This window comes from Triticum dicoccoides, chromosome 4B, assembly GCF_002162155.2.
Source record: "Triticum dicoccoides isolate Atlit2015 ecotype Zavitan chromosome 4B, WEW_v2.0, whole genome shotgun sequence".
Lineage (NCBI taxonomy): Eukaryota > Viridiplantae > Streptophyta > Magnoliopsida > Poales > Poaceae > Triticum > Triticum dicoccoides.
The window spans coordinates 4,131,945-4,153,657 of NC_041387.1; the positions used below are offsets into that span (position 1 = coordinate 4,131,945).

General features: G+C 47.1%; 1 protein-coding gene and 3 pseudogenes across 1 annotated transcript; all 4 read right to left on the reverse strand.

The window, feature by feature from the left end:
- Positions 1 to 271: 271 nt before the first annotated feature.
- LOC119294395 lies at positions 272 to 1,266 on the reverse strand (annotated as a pseudogene).
- Positions 1,267 to 2,397: 1,131 nt separating this feature from the next.
- LOC119294493 (probable leucine-rich repeat receptor-like protein kinase At1g35710) lies at positions 2,398 to 6,250 on the reverse strand. Its single transcript, XM_037572685.1, has 2 exons — positions 3,012 to 6,250; positions 2,398 to 2,862 (listed from the first exon to the last, which is right to left on the reverse strand). The coding sequence occupies exons 1-2, from the start codon at positions 6,238 to 6,240 to the stop codon at positions 2,510 to 2,512; spliced, it is 3,582 nt and encodes a 1,193-aa protein (XP_037428582.1). The 5' UTR covers positions 6,241 to 6,250; the 3' UTR covers positions 2,398 to 2,509.
- Positions 6,251 to 10,141: 3,891 nt separating this feature from the next.
- Positions 10,142 to 13,862, reverse strand: LOC119294494 (annotated as a pseudogene).
- A 3,924-nt stretch (positions 13,863 to 17,786) lies between these two features.
- LOC119294396 lies at positions 17,787 to 19,203 on the reverse strand (annotated as a pseudogene).
- Positions 19,204 to 21,713: the final 2,510 nt, after the last annotated feature.

Below are 21,713 nucleotides of genomic sequence, written 5' to 3' on the forward strand. Positions count from 1 at the left end.
CGAGATGGTTTATATTTCATGCGCAAATAAGGATACATAGTTTGATAAAACGTCCACAAGGAAACCTGGAGGCTCCGACTTCCAAACAATAGTTCGAGAGGTCTCCGAGTTTCTTGCCAACACATTTGCCGTCACATTGATTTATTTAGCGAGACAATTCTGATGACTATAGCGACGCTATAACACACTATTTTTTCCAGTGGTTTTTACATGACGATTTATTTACCCTGATTGTCCTTAATTAGTACCAGAAGCCCACAACACCATTTATTTACATTGGTGGATCTACTTCGGCATGACAGCCCCTAGCATTCCACGGCAGGCGGTGCTCGACCGGATCAAGCACCGCCGGCGCGACGGCCGGGTCTCTCACCATGGCCTGGAGATCCCCATCTTCGGGCCCCAACGCGGCGTTCAGGAACGCCACCATGACGCCGGCGACGCACCGCCTCATCGCGTCCCTGGGCCCGTCGCCGCTCTCGCAGACGAGCCCGGTGATGAGCGCGGGTGCGTCGTCGTCCAGCAGGTCCAGGTGCCCGTAGTCCCTGGCCACGACGTGGTAGCACGGCGGCCGGCACTCGCGGTAGAACTCGGCGTGGCCCACCTCCGCGGGCGCGCACGGCGGGAGGACCCCGCCCTTCCCTTCCTCGCCGAGCCCGGTGCCGACGACCAGCACGGGCGTCTCCGCCGTCAACGTGTCGGAGGATGGCTCGTAGGTGAGGATCTCGGGCGGGAGCTGGGCGGACCTCCCAGCGCCGGCGACGGGGTCGAGGCCGATGAGCGCCGAGATGTTGACCAGCCGGGTCTCGGCGTGCCCGAGGGCAAGGGCGAAGGCCGTGTGGCCGCCCCGGCTGTGTCCGGCCAGAGCGAGCCCTGATAGCTCCGGCTCCACGCCGTCCGGGAGCACGGAGGGGAGGCCGCAGGGGAGCCAGTCCGCGACCCTGGCCGCTGCCGCGATGTCCTCGTCGTCGCCCAACGGCGGCACCAGGCTGTTGCTGACGCTAAACTGGGGCGCGACCGTGATGTAGCCGTGGGAGGTGACGTGCCGGAGGAGGTGCCGGTAGTACCGTAGTAGTGATTGCGGAGCAGGAAGCCGTGCAGGAACATGACGACCGGGTACGTCCCGGCGTCCTTGGGCGCGACGATCAGCACCGGGACCGGCGGTGCTGGTGCCGGTGCCGTGTCGTCGGCGTCCACCTCGATCGCCTCCACCGCGTGCTTCCCCGGCTCGAACACCGAGGCGCCGAACTTGCTCGCCGTCACCATCTCTGCTGATGATGCCACTCAAGCTCCTCGTTGCACCAGCTAGCAGCTAGGTCTCACTCTGTATCTTGACGATGAGAAGAGAGGGAGAATAATAGGTGGCAGATTTATAGGTGGATCGGCAAACTTGAAGGTAACTTCTTACTACTTGATTTGGCAGTGATCTACTTGAGTTCAGCTTGATCGCTTGCATGGAAATGAGAAGAACGTGTTGGGTTTGTAGGAGGATTGGCAAAGTTGAAGAAGGTAACTACTTAATTTGGCAGTGGTCGATATATCTAGTTCAGCTTAATCGCGCTTGCAAGGAAATGAGAAGAGCGTGTTGGAGAGATGCAGGTTTTTGATGCACATGCATGAATGAGACTGGTCATACATATGCACACCTAGCTAAGCAGGTGGGGTCGATCAGGTTGCATGCCTTGTTAGTGTTGTCCGCCTCGTTTCAACCGCTTGGGAAACAAGAAGAGCGTGTTGGAGAGATATGGTTTCTAATGCACATTGGTGTTCATTGCTGAAAAGAGATGGCAAGTATATGAGCATCATAAAAAAAGTATTAGGCATTAATTATGCTTGCAATTGTCGGATTAAAGACATGCTCAATTATTTTTCTAATTCGTTGTTTCACTATACACAATGTTTTTTTATTGATGAACCTTTTTAAAATTATACTATAGACTAATAAGCAGCAGTGTTGTTTAGAATATCATCCTATGACACAAGAATGTATGCTTATTAATTCCCTAATCAAAACGTCATGTCGGTTGAATTAACTTGAATTTAAAAAATGACCATTGAGAACATTGGTTCAAATGATAGCCAATATTGACCGTCAGCATGAGGCGGCGATGGGGACGCACATGACAGGAAGGCCCAAATCCTTTATGTAAGTCCCCAATCTCCTTTAGGTTTTCAGTAGTAATTCTGGCCAAAGGCCAGGGAACCCATATACGCTAGCAGGTTAGCAAGTATATATGCTCCTCTTCGAAGGAGGAAAATAACCATGGAGATAACTGATTTATTCACGACCAAATTACTTATGGACCCGTCAGTGCAGAGTTGTTTTGCAGCAGTGAATTATCTCTTCGTACAATATTGAAAGCAAACCAAAGCGGTTTATAATGATACCAGAGTACATGTTTGCTAGTTCCATATACACCATCAGATGTTACATTTCTTATCAGTTACAGCTAGGTAGGTAGTAGAGAAGAAACCACATGATACGATTTCATCCTCATAGCCATAGGCACTACAGCACAGGAAAAGTGATGCCAGCCTGCAAAAAATCAACCTGATCTTCACCACTTTTAATTGTAGATAGCTCGTCGCTCGCGCGTCGTGCCGTTGGCCTGTGCGATGGATTCGGCTCTAGGCATTGAACTGCAATGCTAAGAATGCGGTATATTTCTCTAGCAGTCTCAACATCTGGAATCACAAGCCTGGGGTCCAGTAGATCTAGCAGGCACACGACATTGTTCTTGGTGGCCAATGAGAGGGATGAGAGGAAATCGCCTGGATGAGATCCCATAAATAGCTCCAAAACAAGCACTCCGAAGCTGTATACATCACATTTCTCCGTCACGTTTTCTGTATATGCTAGCTCTGCAATTCATACAAAAATAATTAGTGCATATGTTGCAACTATACGATTCAAAGTTCAACATAATTATTAGACATCAAAGTTTACATCTACTTACATATGCATTGCAAAAACAGGAAAAATTAATAGTTAAGGTTTTATTTTTGTTTACCTGGGGCAAGATAGCCTTTCGTTCCAGCAAGCCTTGTGAAATTCGGGCCACAAATATCGAGAATTTTGGCCGTACCAAAGTCTGAGATGCAAGCTCTAAATTCTAAATCAAGCAAAATGTTGTTGCTTGTTATATCTCTATGGACTATCGGTGACGAACAATCATGATGCATGTATGCCAAAGCATGAACCACATCCAACACAATATGTATCCGCCTTCTCCAGTCCAATTCAATTGCCCTTTCATTGTCCTTCAGTGTTTTTGCCAAGTCTCCTCTCTCCATGTATTCGTAGATAAGGAACTTTCCTTGGCTAGAGGAACAATACCCAAATAGTTTTACGATGTTCCGATGACGAATCTGCAGCAATGCGCTGATTTCACGGTTGAACACTAGCTCGTTCACACAACACTCATTTTCTATCATGTGTATCTTCTTCACTGCAAATATTTCACAAGTTGCAAGTCTAGCTTTGTAGACGGATCCATATCCCCCAGTCCCTATGCAATGCATCTCGCTAAAATCGTTGGTTGCTTCAACGATTTGCTTGAACACATTTCCCCCATCAAAACTCCAAATAGAGAAGGCAGCTACTTGTGTTACTTTATCGGTGTTAGTGTCCTTTATTTTCTTCCTTTCATGCCAAAACATCAAAATCATGGCAACAAGAACAAGAGCCATCATAGCAGGAACGATGGCTAGTACAAGTATTTTGTACCCTTTCTTTTTCTCTCTCCTCCTAGTTGCACTACTACAAGGGGGCAATCCTTTCACCACGCCACATAGTATCTTATTATGCATGAACCACTGGATTGGAGCTCCTTGGAAGAGCTTACTCTCCGGGACTGGCCCTTCCAGTTCATTGTAAGATACATCAATGGATGTCAAACTTTCCATCATCCGAAATGATGACGGGATGGAGCCATTAAGTTCATTGTGTGAAAGATTCATAATATCTAGCATCAACATACCACTAAGTTGGCTTGGTATTGCCCCAGTAAAAGAATTATCGCTTAAATCCAATAGGCCATGTAAGTTGTGCAATAACCCTAGCTCGATAGGGATGTTTCCTCTGAAGTTATTGTGATTCAACTTTAAAAGGTGAAGCTTCAAACAATGCTCAACTGAATCTTGTACTGAACCATTCAGGTTATTTGATGAGAAATCCAACAACTCTAGATTGGATAGAGCTCCAATTTGTTGTGGAATGCTTCCATGGAGCAAATTGTCAGCGAGGCTTAGGTTGAACAAATTTTTTAAATTTCCTAGTGCACTTGGAATCTCTCCTTGAAGCTTGTTCGATGAAAGATCAAGTAGCTCTAGTTGTGATAGTCGCCCTATACTTGCGGGTATTTCTCCCGTAAGGTTGTTGTTTGAGAAGCGTAGTTTTGTAAGATTATGACATTCACCCCACTTATAAGATAATTGACCAAAAAAATTATTTGAGCTCATATCCATGTATACCAGATTTGGGTAAACTCCCATATCAGAAATATCTCCTTCGATTTTATTCCTTTCAAGGCGAACTCGGACTAGGCTTTTGCAGTTTACCAAACTTGATGGCAGAGGTCCATTGAGATTGTTGTCAGATGCAGTTAATCTCTCGAGCATACCACTAGCACACAAGTTAGCTGGCAAGGGACCAGAGAGATGGTTAACATCAAACTCTAAATCTCTGAGTCCAGTTAAGCTGCCAATTTCCCGTGGAACATGTCCGGAGAATTGATTGCCATCGAGGTGTAAGGTAGTGAGCTTAGTTAAATTTCCGAAGGTATTAGGGATGGATCCCATGAGTTTGTTTTCATTAAGTTCCAAGTCTTCCAGATTCACAAGGGAACCTAGATCTCGTGGAACATGTCCGGAGAGTTGGTTATCATGTAGGTACAAGGTAGTGAGCTTGGTCAAATTTCCAAAGGTATTGGGGATGGAACCCATGAGTTTGTTTTCACTAAGTTCCAAGTCTTCTAGATTCACCAGCAAGCCTAGTTCTCGAGGAACATGTCCGGTGAGTTGGTTATCATGTAGGTACAAGGTAGTGAGCTTCGTCAAATTTCCAAAGGTGTTGGGGATGGAACCTATGAGTTTGTTTTCTCTAAGTTCCAAGTCTTCCAGATTCACAAGTGAATCTAGTTCTCGTGGAACATGTCCGGAAAAATGATTAGTATCAAGGTATAAGGTAGTGAGCTTGGTCAAATTTCCAAAGGCATTGGGGATGGATCCCATGAGCTTGTTTTCGCTAAGTTCCAAATCTTCTAGGTTCACCAAGGAACCTAGTTCTTGAGGAACTTGTCCGGATAGTTGGTTATCATATAGGTATAAGGTAGTGAGTTTGGTCAAATTTCCGAAGGTATTAGGGATGGAACCCATGAGTTTGTTTTCGTTAATAGTCAACTCTTGTAAATTCACCATGTAACCTAGTTCTCGAGGAATATGGCCAGAAAGTTGGTTACCCCACAGATACAAGCCAATGAGGTTATTCAAACTCCCAAAGGTATCGGGGATGAAACCTATGAGTTTGTTGTTGTTAAGAGCCAAGCGTCTCAGATTCACTAGGTAACCTAGTTCTCGAGGAAGATATCCGGATAACTGATTAGTTTGAAGGTACAGGAAAGTGAGTTTGGTCACATTCCATAGATTTCTCGGAACGAGGCCTAAGAGGTTGTTGTTGGAAAAATCTAACATTTTCAGCTTCTTTAAGTACCCTAGTTCAGTGGGGATGGGACCAGACAAGTGGTTGTTTGATAAGTTCAGCGCAACGAGACTCTCTAGTTGTTCTATTTGCCTCGGTATTTCACCAGAGATTTCATTCTCCTGGAGCAGTAGGTGCCGCAGATTCGGCAAAGACGATGCTAAAGCTGGTGGAAAGGAGCCCCTTATCTGGTTGTAGGAGAGTCGGATACTCGTAAGAGTACTCAAAGCCGTGAAGTTGAGGGCCTCCAGCTCCGCTCTCAGCCACAACCCCTGCAGAGAGATCTTGGTGATGCTTGCTTGATGCTCGCCACACTTGATGCCGTACCAGCCACATGGCTGGGTTGTTGTGTTTCCCCAGGATTGGAGCTGGGCTGGGGGGTTGTGTATGGTGGTTTTCCAGGCGAGGAGGGCTCCTGCCTGTTCTTCCAAGAGGGATGGGGGTGGCGCTGCCATGGCCTGGGGAAAGGGGAAGGAGGCTAGTAGGAGAGCGAGCGAGACAAGCTTTAGGTGAGGGGAGGTCTCCATGGCGGCTAGTCGCATGGCAGCTAGAGCAGGTTATTGGTTTTGTGCCTGTGGAACTGATCCGTGGAGTGTTCTTATGTAGGTGCACCTCTCATCATGGGGCCGGAGGGGAGCGACTAGCACCAAGAATGCTATACGCTGACTGCTCTATGCCGTGAAGGGCTGGGCTCTCGTACCGTCCATGCATTATATTGACATATATATATACGTGGAAATTCTGTTACTCTCAACTACTGAAGTATCAAAAAAACTGTGTCCACGCAAAATGGATTCTGGAATTTTTCTCTGTGAGCCGCGGCGTAGATTTTTTGGGCTGGTACTAATCCCCGATGGAGACGGACCTATTTTTTGGGCTTGCCTGCTCCCTTTCCATGCTCCCATCTGTGCTCCCCCTTCATCCAACGGTTGTCCTTTTCCCTTTTTCTTTTTTAATCTAATCATCTCCCCCCCTGATTTTCAGGGGGTGGGGCCGGGTCTTATTTTCTTCCAATCAAATCAAGCCACGTACGCGGGAGCACGGATGGGAGCATGAGAAGGGAGCAGGCAAGTCTCGTCCGTGGAGATCGGAAAAATTCACTGTCTGATTCCCTGCTGAAAAATAGACTGCCGATTTATTGGACTAGTGAGTCATACATATGTTGGACTCTGACTCGAGGCTAGAATGCCGACATGCCGACATGCTTCTGGATCGATTTTATTACCAAATAATGCATACGGATATATTGTACTACTACCATTCCCGTATACTATCTGTGTTCTTGAAGACTGTTATTATTACAAGAAAAATATACAATCATACTCCCTCTGTTTCTAAATATAAGACCTTTTAAATATTTCAATATAAACTGCATACGGATGTATATTGCGTATTTTAGAGTGTAGATTCACATTGTATGTAGTCTGAATTGAAATCTCTAAAAAGACTTATATCTAGGACCGGAGGGAGTACTACGGACGTTTCGAAGGGTGCCCGTATCTAGGCTTGCTTTAATTATGTGCTTGAAGCTTTGCTACGTGACAATTAGTTGACCCACACTTTTATCCACTATTTTTTCCTCTAGAGATCAAAATTTGATCTGCAATAATAATGTGATACAAAACACTCGAGTACAATCATTTCTCTCTGTCTGGAGTATTCCAGGAAAGGGAAACCTTGAGTTCCAGACCACCTGCTTTGGTGTGGTCAAATCACTATGTTCCAGCTTGTTCCAATACATTCGGTAGAAGTTTGTTTATTTAGGTTTTTTGCCACAACCCTCGGGGTGATGTGGTCACATCAATCACGTTGTTCTTAAACTGACATAAAAGGTGGCGTCAAGCAGCATGACAGTAAAGATTTTATTTCTCCAATGATGTTGTGTGCGCGGTCGGTGCTATTTTTTTCAAAAAGGGAATATATTAATATCACGAAGATACCAATTACATCCGGTCTCTATACCAACAAGACATCCAAAGACATCAAAGATACACACAACCAAAAAAGAAAATAAAAAGAACAGAAAAAAACCCCGCCAGGTGAACAATCACTAGCAGCAGTAACACTCCTGACTCCAACCACCACCAAAGACAACACTCGGAATACAAAAGAGGTTCTCCAAAGCAACACCTCCGAAGAGGAAACAATGAACAAGCGTGTCGTTGCCTGATCGAAGATCTTGGGCTTTCACCCTGGAGAAAGTGCGAGTTCACACAAAACAATGCCTTCAACAAGGCCATTGCCATGTACAACCAATAATGGCCATACATTAGGTTTTCACCCTGGGAATCGAGACTCGGTACTCGAGGAGCACCAGAAAAAAATGTAGTCCTCCAGTGCTGCCGCCCCCACTTGGCGAGTCCGCTGAAATAAGTCACCATACACCTGACACACAATTCATCGTATCCAATATGCCCTTCCACCGAAGCTTCAAGACCTCTAATCCAGCGGCCATGACTTTCTCCACCTCTATCAATGCCTTGAAAATCTTGCCTTAGACATGTCCCATGACCCCGATAAGAGAACGAAGGTTCGCACCACGCCCTCTTAAGGCCATGTTGGCTGATAATAAGAGCGCGCGCGACTGGAGCTTTTCCGATCTAGATAACCAGGAGTGACATATGCCAATCCATATTATCTCCGACAGGAAGACCGGAACTCGTCAGCTGTCAGATCCAAGAGGTCAACAGTCGGCAGAAAGATGACTTGGCGGAAGAAGGATGTTAGGGCCAAGACTGGCGGAACCAAATCGGGGCAAGCCATCACCATGGACCGGAGATCCACCACGACCTAGCCCACCGCCAGCGGGCCCTCGCCTGAGTTGCGTGCGTCGGCGAGAGCAGGCCAGGCCGCCGGCGAGCAGGAGCCCCACCATCCGGCGCGCCTCGCATGCCTGCCATGGCCCAGATCCGGTGAAGTCGGCTGGAGCCAGATGCGGCTGCCACCACCCGGCGTCGACCTCCGTGGCCTGTCATGCTGCCGACCCACTTCTGATGTGCAACCACGCCGGAGTTCATGAAATTCAAAAAATGAGAATTTTGAAAAATTTCGCGGAGCCAAAAAATGTCCCTGAATTCAAATAATGTTAACAAATTTCAAAAAATGTTCATGAATTTGGATATTGATGAACAATTTTTATCAGCTCAACAACTTTTGAATTCGATGAATGTTTTTTCTGTACTTGATGGACAAATTCGCACTTCAACAACATTTAAAAAATATTGGATGAACTTTTTAGAAAATGAGTAAACATTTTTCGAATTTGATGAACAATTTTTAAAATGATGGTGAATGTTTTTAGTATGATGAACTTTTTTGAGTTAGATGAACATTATGTTTGGAAAAAAGGATGAACAAATATTGAATTTGATGAACACTTTTTAAAATGATGGTGAATATTTTTAATAATATGAACCTTTTTGAGTTAGATGAACATTATGTTTGGAAAAAAGGATGAACAAATATTGAATTCGATGAACACTTTTTAAAATGATGGTGAATATTTTTAATAATATGAACTTTTTTGAGTTAGATGAACATTATGTTTGAAAAAAAGGATGAACAAACATTGAATTTGATGAATTTGTTTTGGATTTGATGAACAATTTAACAAACCTATGAACACATTTCGAATTTGATGAACAATTGTTTAGTCCAATAATTTTTTTTGAGTTTGATAACATTTTTTTTAAATCCCGATGAACAAAAAATAAGTTCAATGGACATTTTTATTTTACATTGATGAACATTTTTTTTGAATAGGACGAACAAAAAAATATTTGCGAATTTGAAAAGAAAATTCGAAAATGTGAAAATTTTAAAGAAACAGAAAAAATAAAAAAATACAAATGAAAATATAAAACCGAAAAAAGAAAATACAGAAAAAATGAATGGGAGAAAAACGCAAATGGGCCGGCCCACACACCATCCAGCTTGCGAGATTCCTCGGCGGCGCCCGACGCGCGGAATAGGAAGCCCTCTCTCCTCTCACCATGATTCTCCCCGCACCGGCGGCATCAGAGGAGAGAATGGCTGTTCGCCAGAAACCATGGCAGCGTGGCTGGCCTGTTCGCCGGCGTGCGTCGATGGGACGGTGCGCACGACTCCGTCAAACTCGGCCGACCACGTCGCGGCCATGGCACGCACTGCCTGGGAGCATGAGGGAGAGACGGGGCCTGAGCATGAGGAGCTGATGGTGGCACGCATAACAAGAAGGCCCGACGCCGTCAGGTAAGTTCCCAATCCTCTCTTTCTTTAGGTTTTCAGTAGTAATTCTGGCCAAAGGGCAGGGAACACATATATGCTAGCAGGTTAGCAGGTATATATGCTCCTCTCCGAAGGAGGAAAATAACCATGGAGATAACTGATTTATTCACGACCAAATTACTTATGGACCCGTCAGTGCAGAGTTGTTTTGCAGCAGTGAATTATCTCTTCGTACAATGTTCAAAGCAAACCAAAGCGGTTTATAATGATACTAGAGTACATGTTTACTAGTTCCATATACACCATCAGATGTTACATTTCTTATCAGTTACAGCTAGGTAGGTAGTAGAGACGAAACCACATGATACGATTTCATCCTCATAGCCATAGGCACTACAACGCAGGAAAGGTGATGCCAGCCGGCAAAAAATCAACCCGAACTTCACCACCTTTAATCGTAGATAGCTCGTCGCTCACGCGTCGTGCAGTTGGCCTATGTGATGGATTCGGCTCCAAGCACCGAACTACAACGCTGAGCATGCGGTATATTTCTCTAGCAGTCTCAGCATCTGGAATCACAAGCCTGGGGTCCAGCAGATCTTGCAGGCACACATCATTGGTCTTGGCGGGCAACGAGAGGGATGCGAGCAAATCGCCTGGATGAGATCCCATAAATAGCTCCAAAACAGGCACTCCAAAGCTGTATACATCACATTTCTCCGTCACGTTTTCTGTATATGCTAGCTCTGCAAGTGATACAAATTAATTAGCATATACTTTCTCCATCCCAAAATATTTGCTTACATATGAACTGTCAAAACTGCAAAACTAGTAATTGAGGTTATATTTTTGTTTACCCGGTGCAAGATAGCCTTTCGTTCCAGCAAGCCTTGTGAGATTCTGGCCATAAATATCGAGAATTTTGGCTGTACCAAAGTCAGAGATGCAAGCTCTAATTCTAGATCAAGCAAAAGTTGTTGCTTGTTATATCCCTATGGACTATCGGTGACGAACAATCATGATGCATATATGCCAAAGCATGAACCACATCCAGCATAATATGCATCCGCCTTCTCCAATCCAATTCAATTGCCCTCTCATTGTCCTTCAGTGATTTGGCCAAGTCTCCTCTCTCCATATATTCATAGATAAGGAACCTCCCTTTGCCAGAAGAACAATACCCAAAAAGTTTTACAATGTTTCGATGACGAATCTGCACCAATGCCTCAATTTCACGATTGAACATGTGTTCGTTCAATAAACACTCCTCTTCTATCATGTGTAGCTTCTTCACTGCATATATTTCGCATGTTCCAAGTCTAGCTTTGTAGACAGATCCATATCCCCCGGTTCCTATGCAATGCATCTCGCTAAAATCGTTGGTTGCTTCAACGATTTGTTGGAACACATTTACCCCATCAAAACTCCAAATAGAAAAGGCAGCTACTTGAGTTACTTTGACGTTGTTAGTTGCCTTGGTTTTCTTCCTTTCAAGCCAGAACATCAGTATCACCGCAATAAGAACGAGGGATACCAGAGTAGGAACAATGATTAGTATAAGTATTTTGTAATCTTTCCTTTTGCCTCTGCTCTGAGTTGCACTACTACAAGGGGGCAGTCCTTTCACCACACCACATAGCATCTTATTATGCATGAACCATTGTATTGGAGCTTCTTGGAAGGGCTTACTCTCCGGGACTGGGCCTTCCAATTCATTGTAAGATACATCAATGGTTGTCAAGCTTTCCAAAATTTTAAATGATGACGGGATGGAGCCATTAAGTTCATTATGTGAAATATTCAGAGTATTTAGCAATAGCAGTCCACTAAGTTTGCTTGGTATTGCCCCAGTAAATGAATTATCACTTAAATCCAATATTTCATGTAAGTTGCGCAACAATCCTAGCTTGGCAGGGATGTTTCCGTTGAAGTCATTGCGATTCAACTTCAAAAGGCGAAGCTTCAAACAATGCTCGATTGAGTCTTTTATCGAACCATTTAGGTTATTTGAGGACAAATCCAACAACTCCAGGCTGGACAGGTCTCCAATTTCTTGTGGAATGCTTCCATGGAGCAAATTGTCTGCGAGGCTCAAATTGAACATATTTTTTAGACTGCCTAGGGCACTTGGAAGCCCTCCTTCAAGACTATTTGATGAAAGATCAAGTATCCCTAATTGAGATAGTTTCCCCATACTGGCGGGTATTTCCCCTGTAAGGTAGTTGTTTGAAATTCTCAGCATCGTAAGATTATGACATTCTCCCCAATACTGAGATAATTGACCAAAAAATTTATTTGAGCTCATATCCATGTAGACCAAATTTGGATAAACTCCCATCTCTGAAATATCTCCTTCTATTTGATTACTTTCAAGGCGAACTCTAACTAGGCTTTTACAGTTTAGTAAACTTAATGGTAGAGGTCCCTTGAGATTGTTGCCAAATGCGATTAGTTTCTTGAGCATGCTCCAGCACACAACTCAGGTGGCAAGGGACCAGAGAGATTGTTACCACTAAATTGTAGATATTTGAGAGCCATTAAGGTGCCAATTTCTTCTGGAACATGTCCAGTGAATTGATTATTGTCGAGGTATAAGGTACTAAGCTTGACCAAATTTCCAAAGGTATAGGGGATGAGACCCATGAGTGTGTTGCTGCTAAGATCCAACACTTCCAGATTTACCAGGGAACCTAGTTCTCGAGGAACATGTCCGGAGAGTTGGTTACCATATAGGTAGAAGGTAGCGAGCTTGGTTAAATTTCCAAAGGTATTGGGGATGGGCCCCATGAACGTGTTTCCATTGAGTCCCAAGTCTTCTAGACTCACGAGGGAACCTAGTTCTCGAGGAACATGTCCGGAGAGTTGGTTATCATGTAGGTACAAGGTAGTGAGCTTTGTCAAATTTCCGAAGGTATTGGGGATGGGGCCCATGAATTTGTTTCCACTAAGTTCCATTTCTTCTAGACTCACGAGGGAACCTAGTTCTCGAGGAACATGTCCGGAGAGTTGGTTATCCCATAGGTGCAAGGTAGTGAGCTTGGTCAAATTTTTAAAGGTATTGGGGATGGGGCCCATGGGTTTGTTTCCATTAAGTCCCAAGTTTTTTAGACTCACGAGGGAACCTAGTTCTCGAGGAATATGTCCAGTGAGTTGGTTATCCCATAGATACAATCCAGTGAGCTTAATTAAACTTCCAAAGGTATTGGGGATGGAGCCCATGAGTTTGTTTCCGCCAAGACCCAAACCTTTGAGATTCACCAGGTTACCTATTTCTCGAGGAAGATATCCGGATAACTGATTACCATGAAGGTACAAGATAGTGAGTTTGGTGCAATTCCCTAGATCTCTTGGAATGGGTCCTATGAGGTTGTTGCTGGAAAAATCTAGCCTGGTCAGCTTCTTTAGGTTGCCTACTTCAATGGGGATGTGACCAAACAAGTGGTTTTCTGAGAAGACCAAGCCCACTAGATTCTCGAGTTGTTTTATTTGCCATGGTATTTCACCGGAGATTTGATTCCCCTGGAGCATTAGGTGCCGCAGGTTTGGCAAGGATGATGCTAAAGCGGGTGGAAAGGGGCCGCTTATCTGATTGTAGGGAAGTCGGATACTCGTGAGAGTATGCAACGCCGTGAGGTTGAGGGCCTCCAGCCTCGCCCTCAGCCGCAACCCCCGAAGAGTGATCTCGGTGATCACCACCTCCTGGTGCCTCGCTTGACGCTTGCCGCACTGGATGCCATACCAGCTGCATGGTCGTGTTGTGGTGTTTCCCCAGGACTGGAGCTGGGCTGGAGGGCTGTGCATGGTGGCTTTCCAGGTGAGGAGTGCTCCTGCCTGTTCTTTCAGGAGGGAGGGAGGTGGTGCTGGCATGGCATGGGGAAACGAGGCTAGTAGGAGGGCGAGCGATACGAGCATTAGGTGTGGGGAGGTCGCCATGGCTAGTAGCATGGCAGCTGGAGTAGGTTCTTGGTTTTGTGCCCGTGGAACTCCATGGAGAGTCTCTTCTTATAGGTGATCTGTATTGGCGTATCTCTCACCATGGGCCCCATGAGGCGAGAGACAGGTCCACGTACGGCCGGAGACTAGCACTTTCATGGAGTCGTCGGAGGAAGAAGACGAAGACGACGAGATTCCATCCGTGTGTCCGACGCTGCGTCGATCGTGGTATGCTGCGTGGAATGGTATACGCGGACTGGTGTATGCCGTGAAGGGCTGGGCTCTGGTGACGTCCACGCATAAATACGTGAGAAATTCTAACATAAACTGTGTCCACGTATAAATATAGATTTTTGGACTGGTAAACCTCGATTGAAAATTCGGCCGGGCAGATAGGCCTGTCGCTCTCCTGCTGAAAAATACACTGCAGTGCCGGACTAGTGAATGGTTGAACTCAGACTCGAGACTAGTACTGTAGATGTTGTGCTTCCGGTATTTTATTGCTTAACACAACATGCTAACATGTTTCCGGAGTATGCGAGCACGTTTCCGTCCGCCTCTGGCTCTTCTATCTTGGTTCCTAATAATCTTTGGAACATAACAACTGCTACATTAGTACTGTCACAAAATTGCAGGTATATATTTTTTTCTTGATGAATTTTCAAACTATTCATCTTCAATCATGGCAGTACAAAGAACAACAGAGGTAATAAAAATTACAACCATGTTTGTGGACCACCTAGCGACGATTACAAGCATTGAAGTGAGCCGAAGGTGCGCCGCCGTCATCGCCCCTCTGTCACTGCAGCCGGGCAAACCTTGTTGTGGTAGACAGTCGAGAAGTCGTCGTGCTAACGCCCCATAGGATCAGCGCACCAGAGTAGCAACCATCGCTGACGAAGAAAGTCGTAGATCAGAAGGATCAAACCTGTAAACACCTAAATGAAGACGAACGAAGCCTAGATCCAAATAGATCCACTGAAGACCAGCACCGACCGAATCCCACAAGATCCGACGGAGACAAACCTCCACACGCCCTCTGACGATGCTAGACGCACCATCATGACGGGGAATAAAATGTGGGATACATTATTCCTACTAAGGGACATCGCCGCCGCGACACAGCCCCAACCAAGATGCTGACTTTAACAAGAACAAGAACGCGGTCCCTCCTGCTGGCAGGGGGCCGAAATCCTTCACACCTCCATGGCCTAGAGGTCATCGGATATGGGATGGACCGGAGGCGCCGCCAACGAGAGGAGAAGAGCTTTTCTTGTGGAGGAGGAAAGCGATCTGATTTTTCTAATATTGCAAGAATATTTTGTAGGACAAAATAATTTGTTTTGAAAATTGGTCATGATTTATCAACATTATTTTGGGCAATATGTAGCAGTGTTCTACATTATGAAACATTGAGATAAGTGCATTGTCAAAAAAGTCAAAATAGCCCAACAATATAGGTCATGCATAGCGGTGGGGAATTAAAAAATACATCACCGCCGGAACACACCAAAATATACGACCCCGAACCATGATGAAAATATTTCAAGCGGATGCTCAGAAAATTGACGTATCATAATTTCCAAAATTATTGTCCAGATTAACACCATTTTAGGACGTTAATATGATACTAAAATGCAGATCATCGATATCAAATGACACCAATGTTGATAACACATTATCCAAAAACATAAAACATTACTAGTCACAGAATTTTGGTCATTTTCTTTCTAGTGCATCAAGAATTAGCATAGTAAAACCTTTGAAAGCAGGAAAAACTAATTAGGATAGAGGCAATGTAGTGCATCAAAATATTTTCATCATAGTAAAAATTTTGGTCATTTTCTTTCTAGTGCATCACAATAGCAAAACACTATAAATAGAGGCAATGTAGTGAAATAGAAAAGGCCCAAATTTTCATTCTGGTCCAAAAGCAGGATTCGGCCATGAGCCCATGAGGAAAAAAGAACCCGGCGAGCCTACCGAAGCCTAGCCCATTCCCTCTCAGCTGTGGCGTGGGAGGCGACGACGGCTAGCCGGGAACCATGGCGGCGTGGTTGGCCTGTTCGCCGGCACGCGCGTGCATCCATGCGCTCGGCTCCGTCGAACTCGCCCAACCGCGTCGCAACCATGGTCCCGAGTTTGGTTGGGAGGACTCGCCGGTGCTGGCTTCGTACAGACTATAGGGAATCGACGGCGCTGCGCCCGGCTAGCCCGAGGCCACGGGCGCCAGGGCACCGGTTGGGAGCGTGAGGAGGCGACGACGGTGCGCATGCAAGGTGGCCAGGCAACGCCTTCGGGTCAGTCCCCAATCCTCTTCCTCTGAATTTTCAGTTTGGGAAATGGTGTAGGGTTTCAGAGATTGGAGATTCGTAAAATGTGGGGAAAATTCATTATTCAGTGTGAGCCCCATCCGAACGTAATTACCTGCATGCTGTCATGATTCATGAACCGAGCCATGGAAACTTGATTAGGATTTTACATTGATTGCGAACGAAACGCAATGTAAGTATATACAAGGCCATTCGCACTAACTGGAAGGCGAGCGCCATTTGAAAGAAACACAATATAAGGATATACAACCATACAAGGCCATTCACATCTTAATACCAAATCAACCAACCGAAAGAATTAAGGCTTATCAATTAGTTAGATGACATACATTAGGCCTAATAGGGTTCGATCCGTCCGAGGCTAGGTTGGCTCTGACACGAATGTTAGCTTCTACTTTAGGAGTAACACTAATATTGCATCCTAATCATGGCCTAGGACATCTAAAAGATACGCCTGAAGACACCATATTTGTATGTTATTCCTGTCGGTGGATGGATGAAATTCCTGATAGATCAATTTAGGCATGTAGAGTTCAGTGATTCAGCCATGATATGGACCATGGATGGATGAATATGCCAAACATCTGAAGGATTTAGATAAGGCTTAGTTTGGCAGCATAGTTTTTGAAAAAACGAAGTATTCTAAACCACAATAATCTTATGTGTGGGCAACAAATACTTTGGTTTTAAAAAACCGTTTTCCTCAGTTTCGTCAAGTCCCCCGAAGCGTTTGGCTGGTGTTGTTTTGCTGCAGTTTTTACTGATCACTACATGGCCGAATAGCATGTACTAGAAAGCAACATGGCCACCTGCAGCTACATGGCCACGAGGTCAGCCTCCCGTGCACGACTGTGCTACAACAACCAATCCATTTAACAAGCTAGCTTGGTTCGAGATGTGAACAAATTAAGGGGGTATTTGGTTTCAGGGACTTTTTTGTGTTGGGACTAGAAAAAGTCCCTAGCAAACCAAACAGGGTGGGACTTTTTTAGTACTTTTTGCTAAAAGTCCTTAGAAGCACCTCCTTCAGAGTCTTTTTAAAAAAGTCCTAGGGACTAGAAAAAGTCCTAGGACTAGAGAACCAAACACCACCTAAGCGGCACCGAATGCATTTAAAATATAGCAGATAGAGGATTTGTCGAATCCAGTGATTGGATTTTCTGATCTGTACGTAGATTGCGACGTCAACAGGCTGAGCACTCTCCCCATGGATTTTCTCTTGGTTCAGTTTTAAAACTGCAGAAAAACTACATTATGAGACATATCACAGTTTCTTAGAGTACATTGATTTTTTGAGCCAAACGCTTCAAAGAATTTAATACCAAGGTTTTCCCAGAAACCACAGTTTCCCCAAAACCTTCAAAAATACTTTGCTCCCAAACGCACGCTGAAGCTCATCACAATTGCTTGACCTTTGTATGCATTTAGAGTATCATGCATGCGCCTGGTTAATTTCTCCTTTAATTAACCAGACTCGATCTCTTACCAGAAAATTTATCATATGTTTCGACGTCATGGTTGTTAATTTGTGGCTGGCTAGCTGTTTTAGTAGCTAGTTATTTCCACTTTTCGTGTTCTTAGTTACCACAAAAAGTCAAAAATAGAGGGAGGGCTGGCTAGCTGCATTGGCAATTAGTTCCCGCTTCTTTCCCTTGTCGCGCCTTTGCCGACTTGCGCTCCTTGTTAGCGGTGAAGACCTTGGCCGCAAACTCGGTGAAGGCGGCCTCGTCCATCCCGATCCGCCGGTTCTTGTAGCAGCTGAAGATATCCGGGTTACCATCCAGGCAAGGGTCGCCGGCGGGGTCCCACCACGAGCCCTCGTGCCGCATCCCGGCGCGGCTCGCCATCCACCGGAACACAAACTGCCCGCCCGCCGCCCGCTGCCTCCACCCCATCGGGTAGAACTCCATGATGCTGCTGTTCCGGTCCATGAACAGCAAGTTCGTCATCTGCGCTCCGTGCGCCGAGATGAACACGTCCGTCCTGCTCAGCAACCTCGCCTTTGTTTTCACCATACCAAATTAACAAGAGATCAGAAAACCATGCACGCGGTTCTATATGTGATGTTTTGAATCAGTAAAATTAGGTACCTGATCGCAGAAGGTCAGGTTGTCGGAATGCGCGACGGTGAGCACGCAGCTTGGCCCGGCCACGCGCGTGCACTCCTTGTGGAACACCCGCTCGACAGCCGCCTCGTCCTTGAATGACCGGCCGCCCGTGCGGAAGAGAATGGTGACGCGTAGGTTTGTAGTCTCATTGCCGGCACCGGACGTGTGGACGACGCCACACTTGGCCCTGGCCTTGCACCGGATGAAGTCGAACGCCTCCAGGAGCCTCTCCGTGCTCAAACCGGCCAGGTTTCTCCTGAAGACGACGGCCTCCTCGAAGCACACCGGGACAGTTCCAAACTCCTCCATAGCCACCGGCGCACCGGTAGCCGCCTCGGCCAGTGACATCAGCCACCCACTCATCCCGGACCTGACCTCGCCATGGTGGAAGAAGGCCCACTTCGCGGGGGCGGGACCGCACCCGCGCCTTGCGTGCCACCACACCAACGGCACCAGCGACGTGAGCCCGTGCCACAGATTGGAGTGGTCGTAGAAGGTCTCAGACAGGAGAGCAAGGCCCGGCCGGAACTCCGCGCCGCGGGGTAGCGCGCCCGGCCACGCCAGCGTATAGGCGTTCTTGGTGCCGTCGCGGAGCGAGGGGGCCGCGCGCTAGGCAGAGGAGGCGGCCCGCGGAGGCAGCGGACGGAAACTGAAGGTTCCTCGCCTCGCCCGGAGGCTCGGAGGTGTCGTTCAGGGTGCTGATGAACCACGTGTCGGCGCCCTCGCGGGTGTCCTTGAGCGGGAGGAAGGTGGCCGACGCACGGAGGCGGTCGTCAACGCCATGGCCGAGCCTGCTGGCGCATTGTACGGTGAAGAAGAGGGTGAGGGTCTCCAGGTGGAGGTAGAAGAAGAGAGTGAGCAGGATGGGAGGGGTGAGGTAGAGCACCTTCCTCGTGAGATGGCTTGGGCTAGTGTTGGACTTCATGGTGGATTGGTGCTTGTGTGTGAGATACCCCATTAGTGATGCCTTGCTAGCTTCATTAGCGAGCGGAGTGCCCATGCATGCGACTATGCGAGCAATGGGCATGCCTTTATGATGGGGGGCTGTACTGGGGAAATCACACATTGACCTCAGGATAGTTCTATCCTGTATGTATATTCTACTGAAAGTGAAATTTTGATGTTGCCACAAGCCAAAGGTACTTCTAGCTTCACATTTCCTCTTTTAAATACTGCCTAATTGATTTTGGCATATTATACTGTAAAAGGTGGTCATAATCTGAAGAAAAAATGTATATATCAAAAATCAGATAGGCTGGACACACCTTGTCAAGTTAAAGATCTTTCCAGTTTTTTCTCTGAAAAATGAGTTAAAGGGGTGTTCATCGAATAAGAAATGGTTGGTTGACAAGTTAACAAGTACACCGCACATAACTATGCTGTCACTGGAAATATCAGTGGCCATGCAAGTACTCAATTCAGTGGATATACAATGGAACAAATTAATGAACCTGGCAGTAACAAATTCTTTTACGTCTAGATTCGCCTTTCTTTGACGTGTTAAGATTTGATCGTCAATTTAACGGAGCTAATAATTTATGACCGATATTGCATAGAAGTGGCACTTATTTGGAAACACTTTCAAACTGTCTCACTCTTCTATCTTACAACTTCCAATTTGTTGCTTCAATTACTGTTTGCGGGACAGCCCCCTCGCCCGACCCCCTCGGGCGGCCAGGGGGACCAACTCCTCGTGCCGCCAGCCCTCCCGCGAGGCAGATATCTGCCTCCGCTGCCACCGACACTGGTCGCGGTGGTGGCGGCGCCCGACGCCTAAAGGGATAGGGAAGGAGGGAAGCGACGGATCTCCCATCAGGCGGCTGGGGCGCCTCGTGCGGGGTGTCTTCATGCGGCAGCCATGGCGGCGTCCTGGTTGTGCGGCGGCAGCCGGCAAACCCAGGGCTGGCGAGGTCCTCCGGTGGGATTCTCCGCTATGCGATGGGCGGCGGCGGTGGCCGTGGATCTGGTGTCCCGGCCAGATCCGTCGTGGTTCGGCTATGGCCGGCCGGTGGCGCGTGATGGGGCCGGGGTGGGGCGGCCGGAGGTCCTCAACCGGCTTTCCGACGGAACCATACGTCTACATGGCGAGGGTGTGCGCGGATCCAGTCAGCGGCAAGATCGTGGTGGCGCTACTTCCGGTGAAAATCGCGCCGACTTCGGTCATGGCGGACAATGACAGCGTCTCTGACGCCCCCTGTGAGGCATCGTCGTTGCAAACTGCGTCTAACATGATCGGGATGTTATGGGGGAAACCCTAGATCTGGGTCTACCAGATCGGACGATGACGGCGCCTTCGGTGTCGTACTCCCTCCCGAGGGCATCGTTTTGGAGCAGGAGCTGGCTGGAGGGGACGAGGAGGAGCGGTGTTTCATCTACCACAAGGCCGACAACGGATCCCGGCGGCATGGCGCTATGGAGTTTCGGCGACGGGCGCGTGTGGATGGATACGTGCAGAATGGTGGCGTTGGCTGGCGCCGTGGTGGCATCGACGTCAGGCCTGGCAGGGTCAGTGCGTCAGTACCCGCTCTGAAGATGGATCGCTGAAAGACGGTGACGGCAGCCTCGCTGAGTGCGCCGGACCGGGTGTGACCCGTCCAGGTATGTGGCCGGGATGGGGCATCCGGCACTAGATGTTAGGAATTGATGCGATGTCTGTTTGGTATTAGGCTCGGACATTCGGTACCACTACATCAAGGGGATAGGAGTTGCGACAGGTGTTGCCTAGAGGGTGGCCTCAGTTCAGGCTTACTGACGTACTTCCTCATAAGATCTTTTGTGAATAATTAATAAAGTGACCGCATGCATCGTTGAGATGCAGAGGCCGGGGTGCATCCTCCTTTTCTAAAAAAAGAAGAAGAAAATTACCGAGCTAGCTAGATAAGTACAGAATCAACCTACACCAACAAAATAAAGCTACTTGAACCTAAAAACATCAAGGCCAGCTGGGCAGGGCGTGTGACTGGTAAAAAGGATGAACCCCCCAAGAGTAGCAGCAAAGCGAAATAGAGAGACTTGGTCAGACCTAGCAGCTACGGATGGCGTCGCAATTGGCCTATTCGCCGGCACGCGCGTGCAGCGATGCGCGCGGCTCCGTCTAACTCGCCCGACCGCGTTGCGACCAAGGTACCGGGGGTGGAAGGGGATGATGAGCCGGTGCCGGCTTCGTACAGAGGATCGGCGGCGCCGCACCCGGCGACCCCAAGGCCACAGACGACAGGGTACAGGCGGTGTCTGCACGCACGACAAGGAGGCCACACGACGTATGTCCCCAATCCTCTTGCTTTGGCTCTCAATTCGGGAAATGATTTAGGGCTCCGGAGATTGGGGATTAGCTGTGATTCGTCAAAAATGGGGGATTCACTTCGAGCCCCCATTAAAAAAAATTAATGATGTTTGGGCATTACCAGAGTGGTCCCCCTCCCCCTCCCCCTCCTG

Coding starts and splice junctions, on each gene's coding strand:
- LOC119294493 (XM_037572685.1), bottom strand. CDS start 6,240: ATGCGACTAGCCGCCATGGAGACCTCCCCTCACCTAAAGCTTGTCTCG. Junction 2,863..3,011: donor GAAAGGCTATCTTGCCCCAG/GTAAACAAAAAT, acceptor TATGAATTGCAG/AGCTAGCATATACAGAAAAC.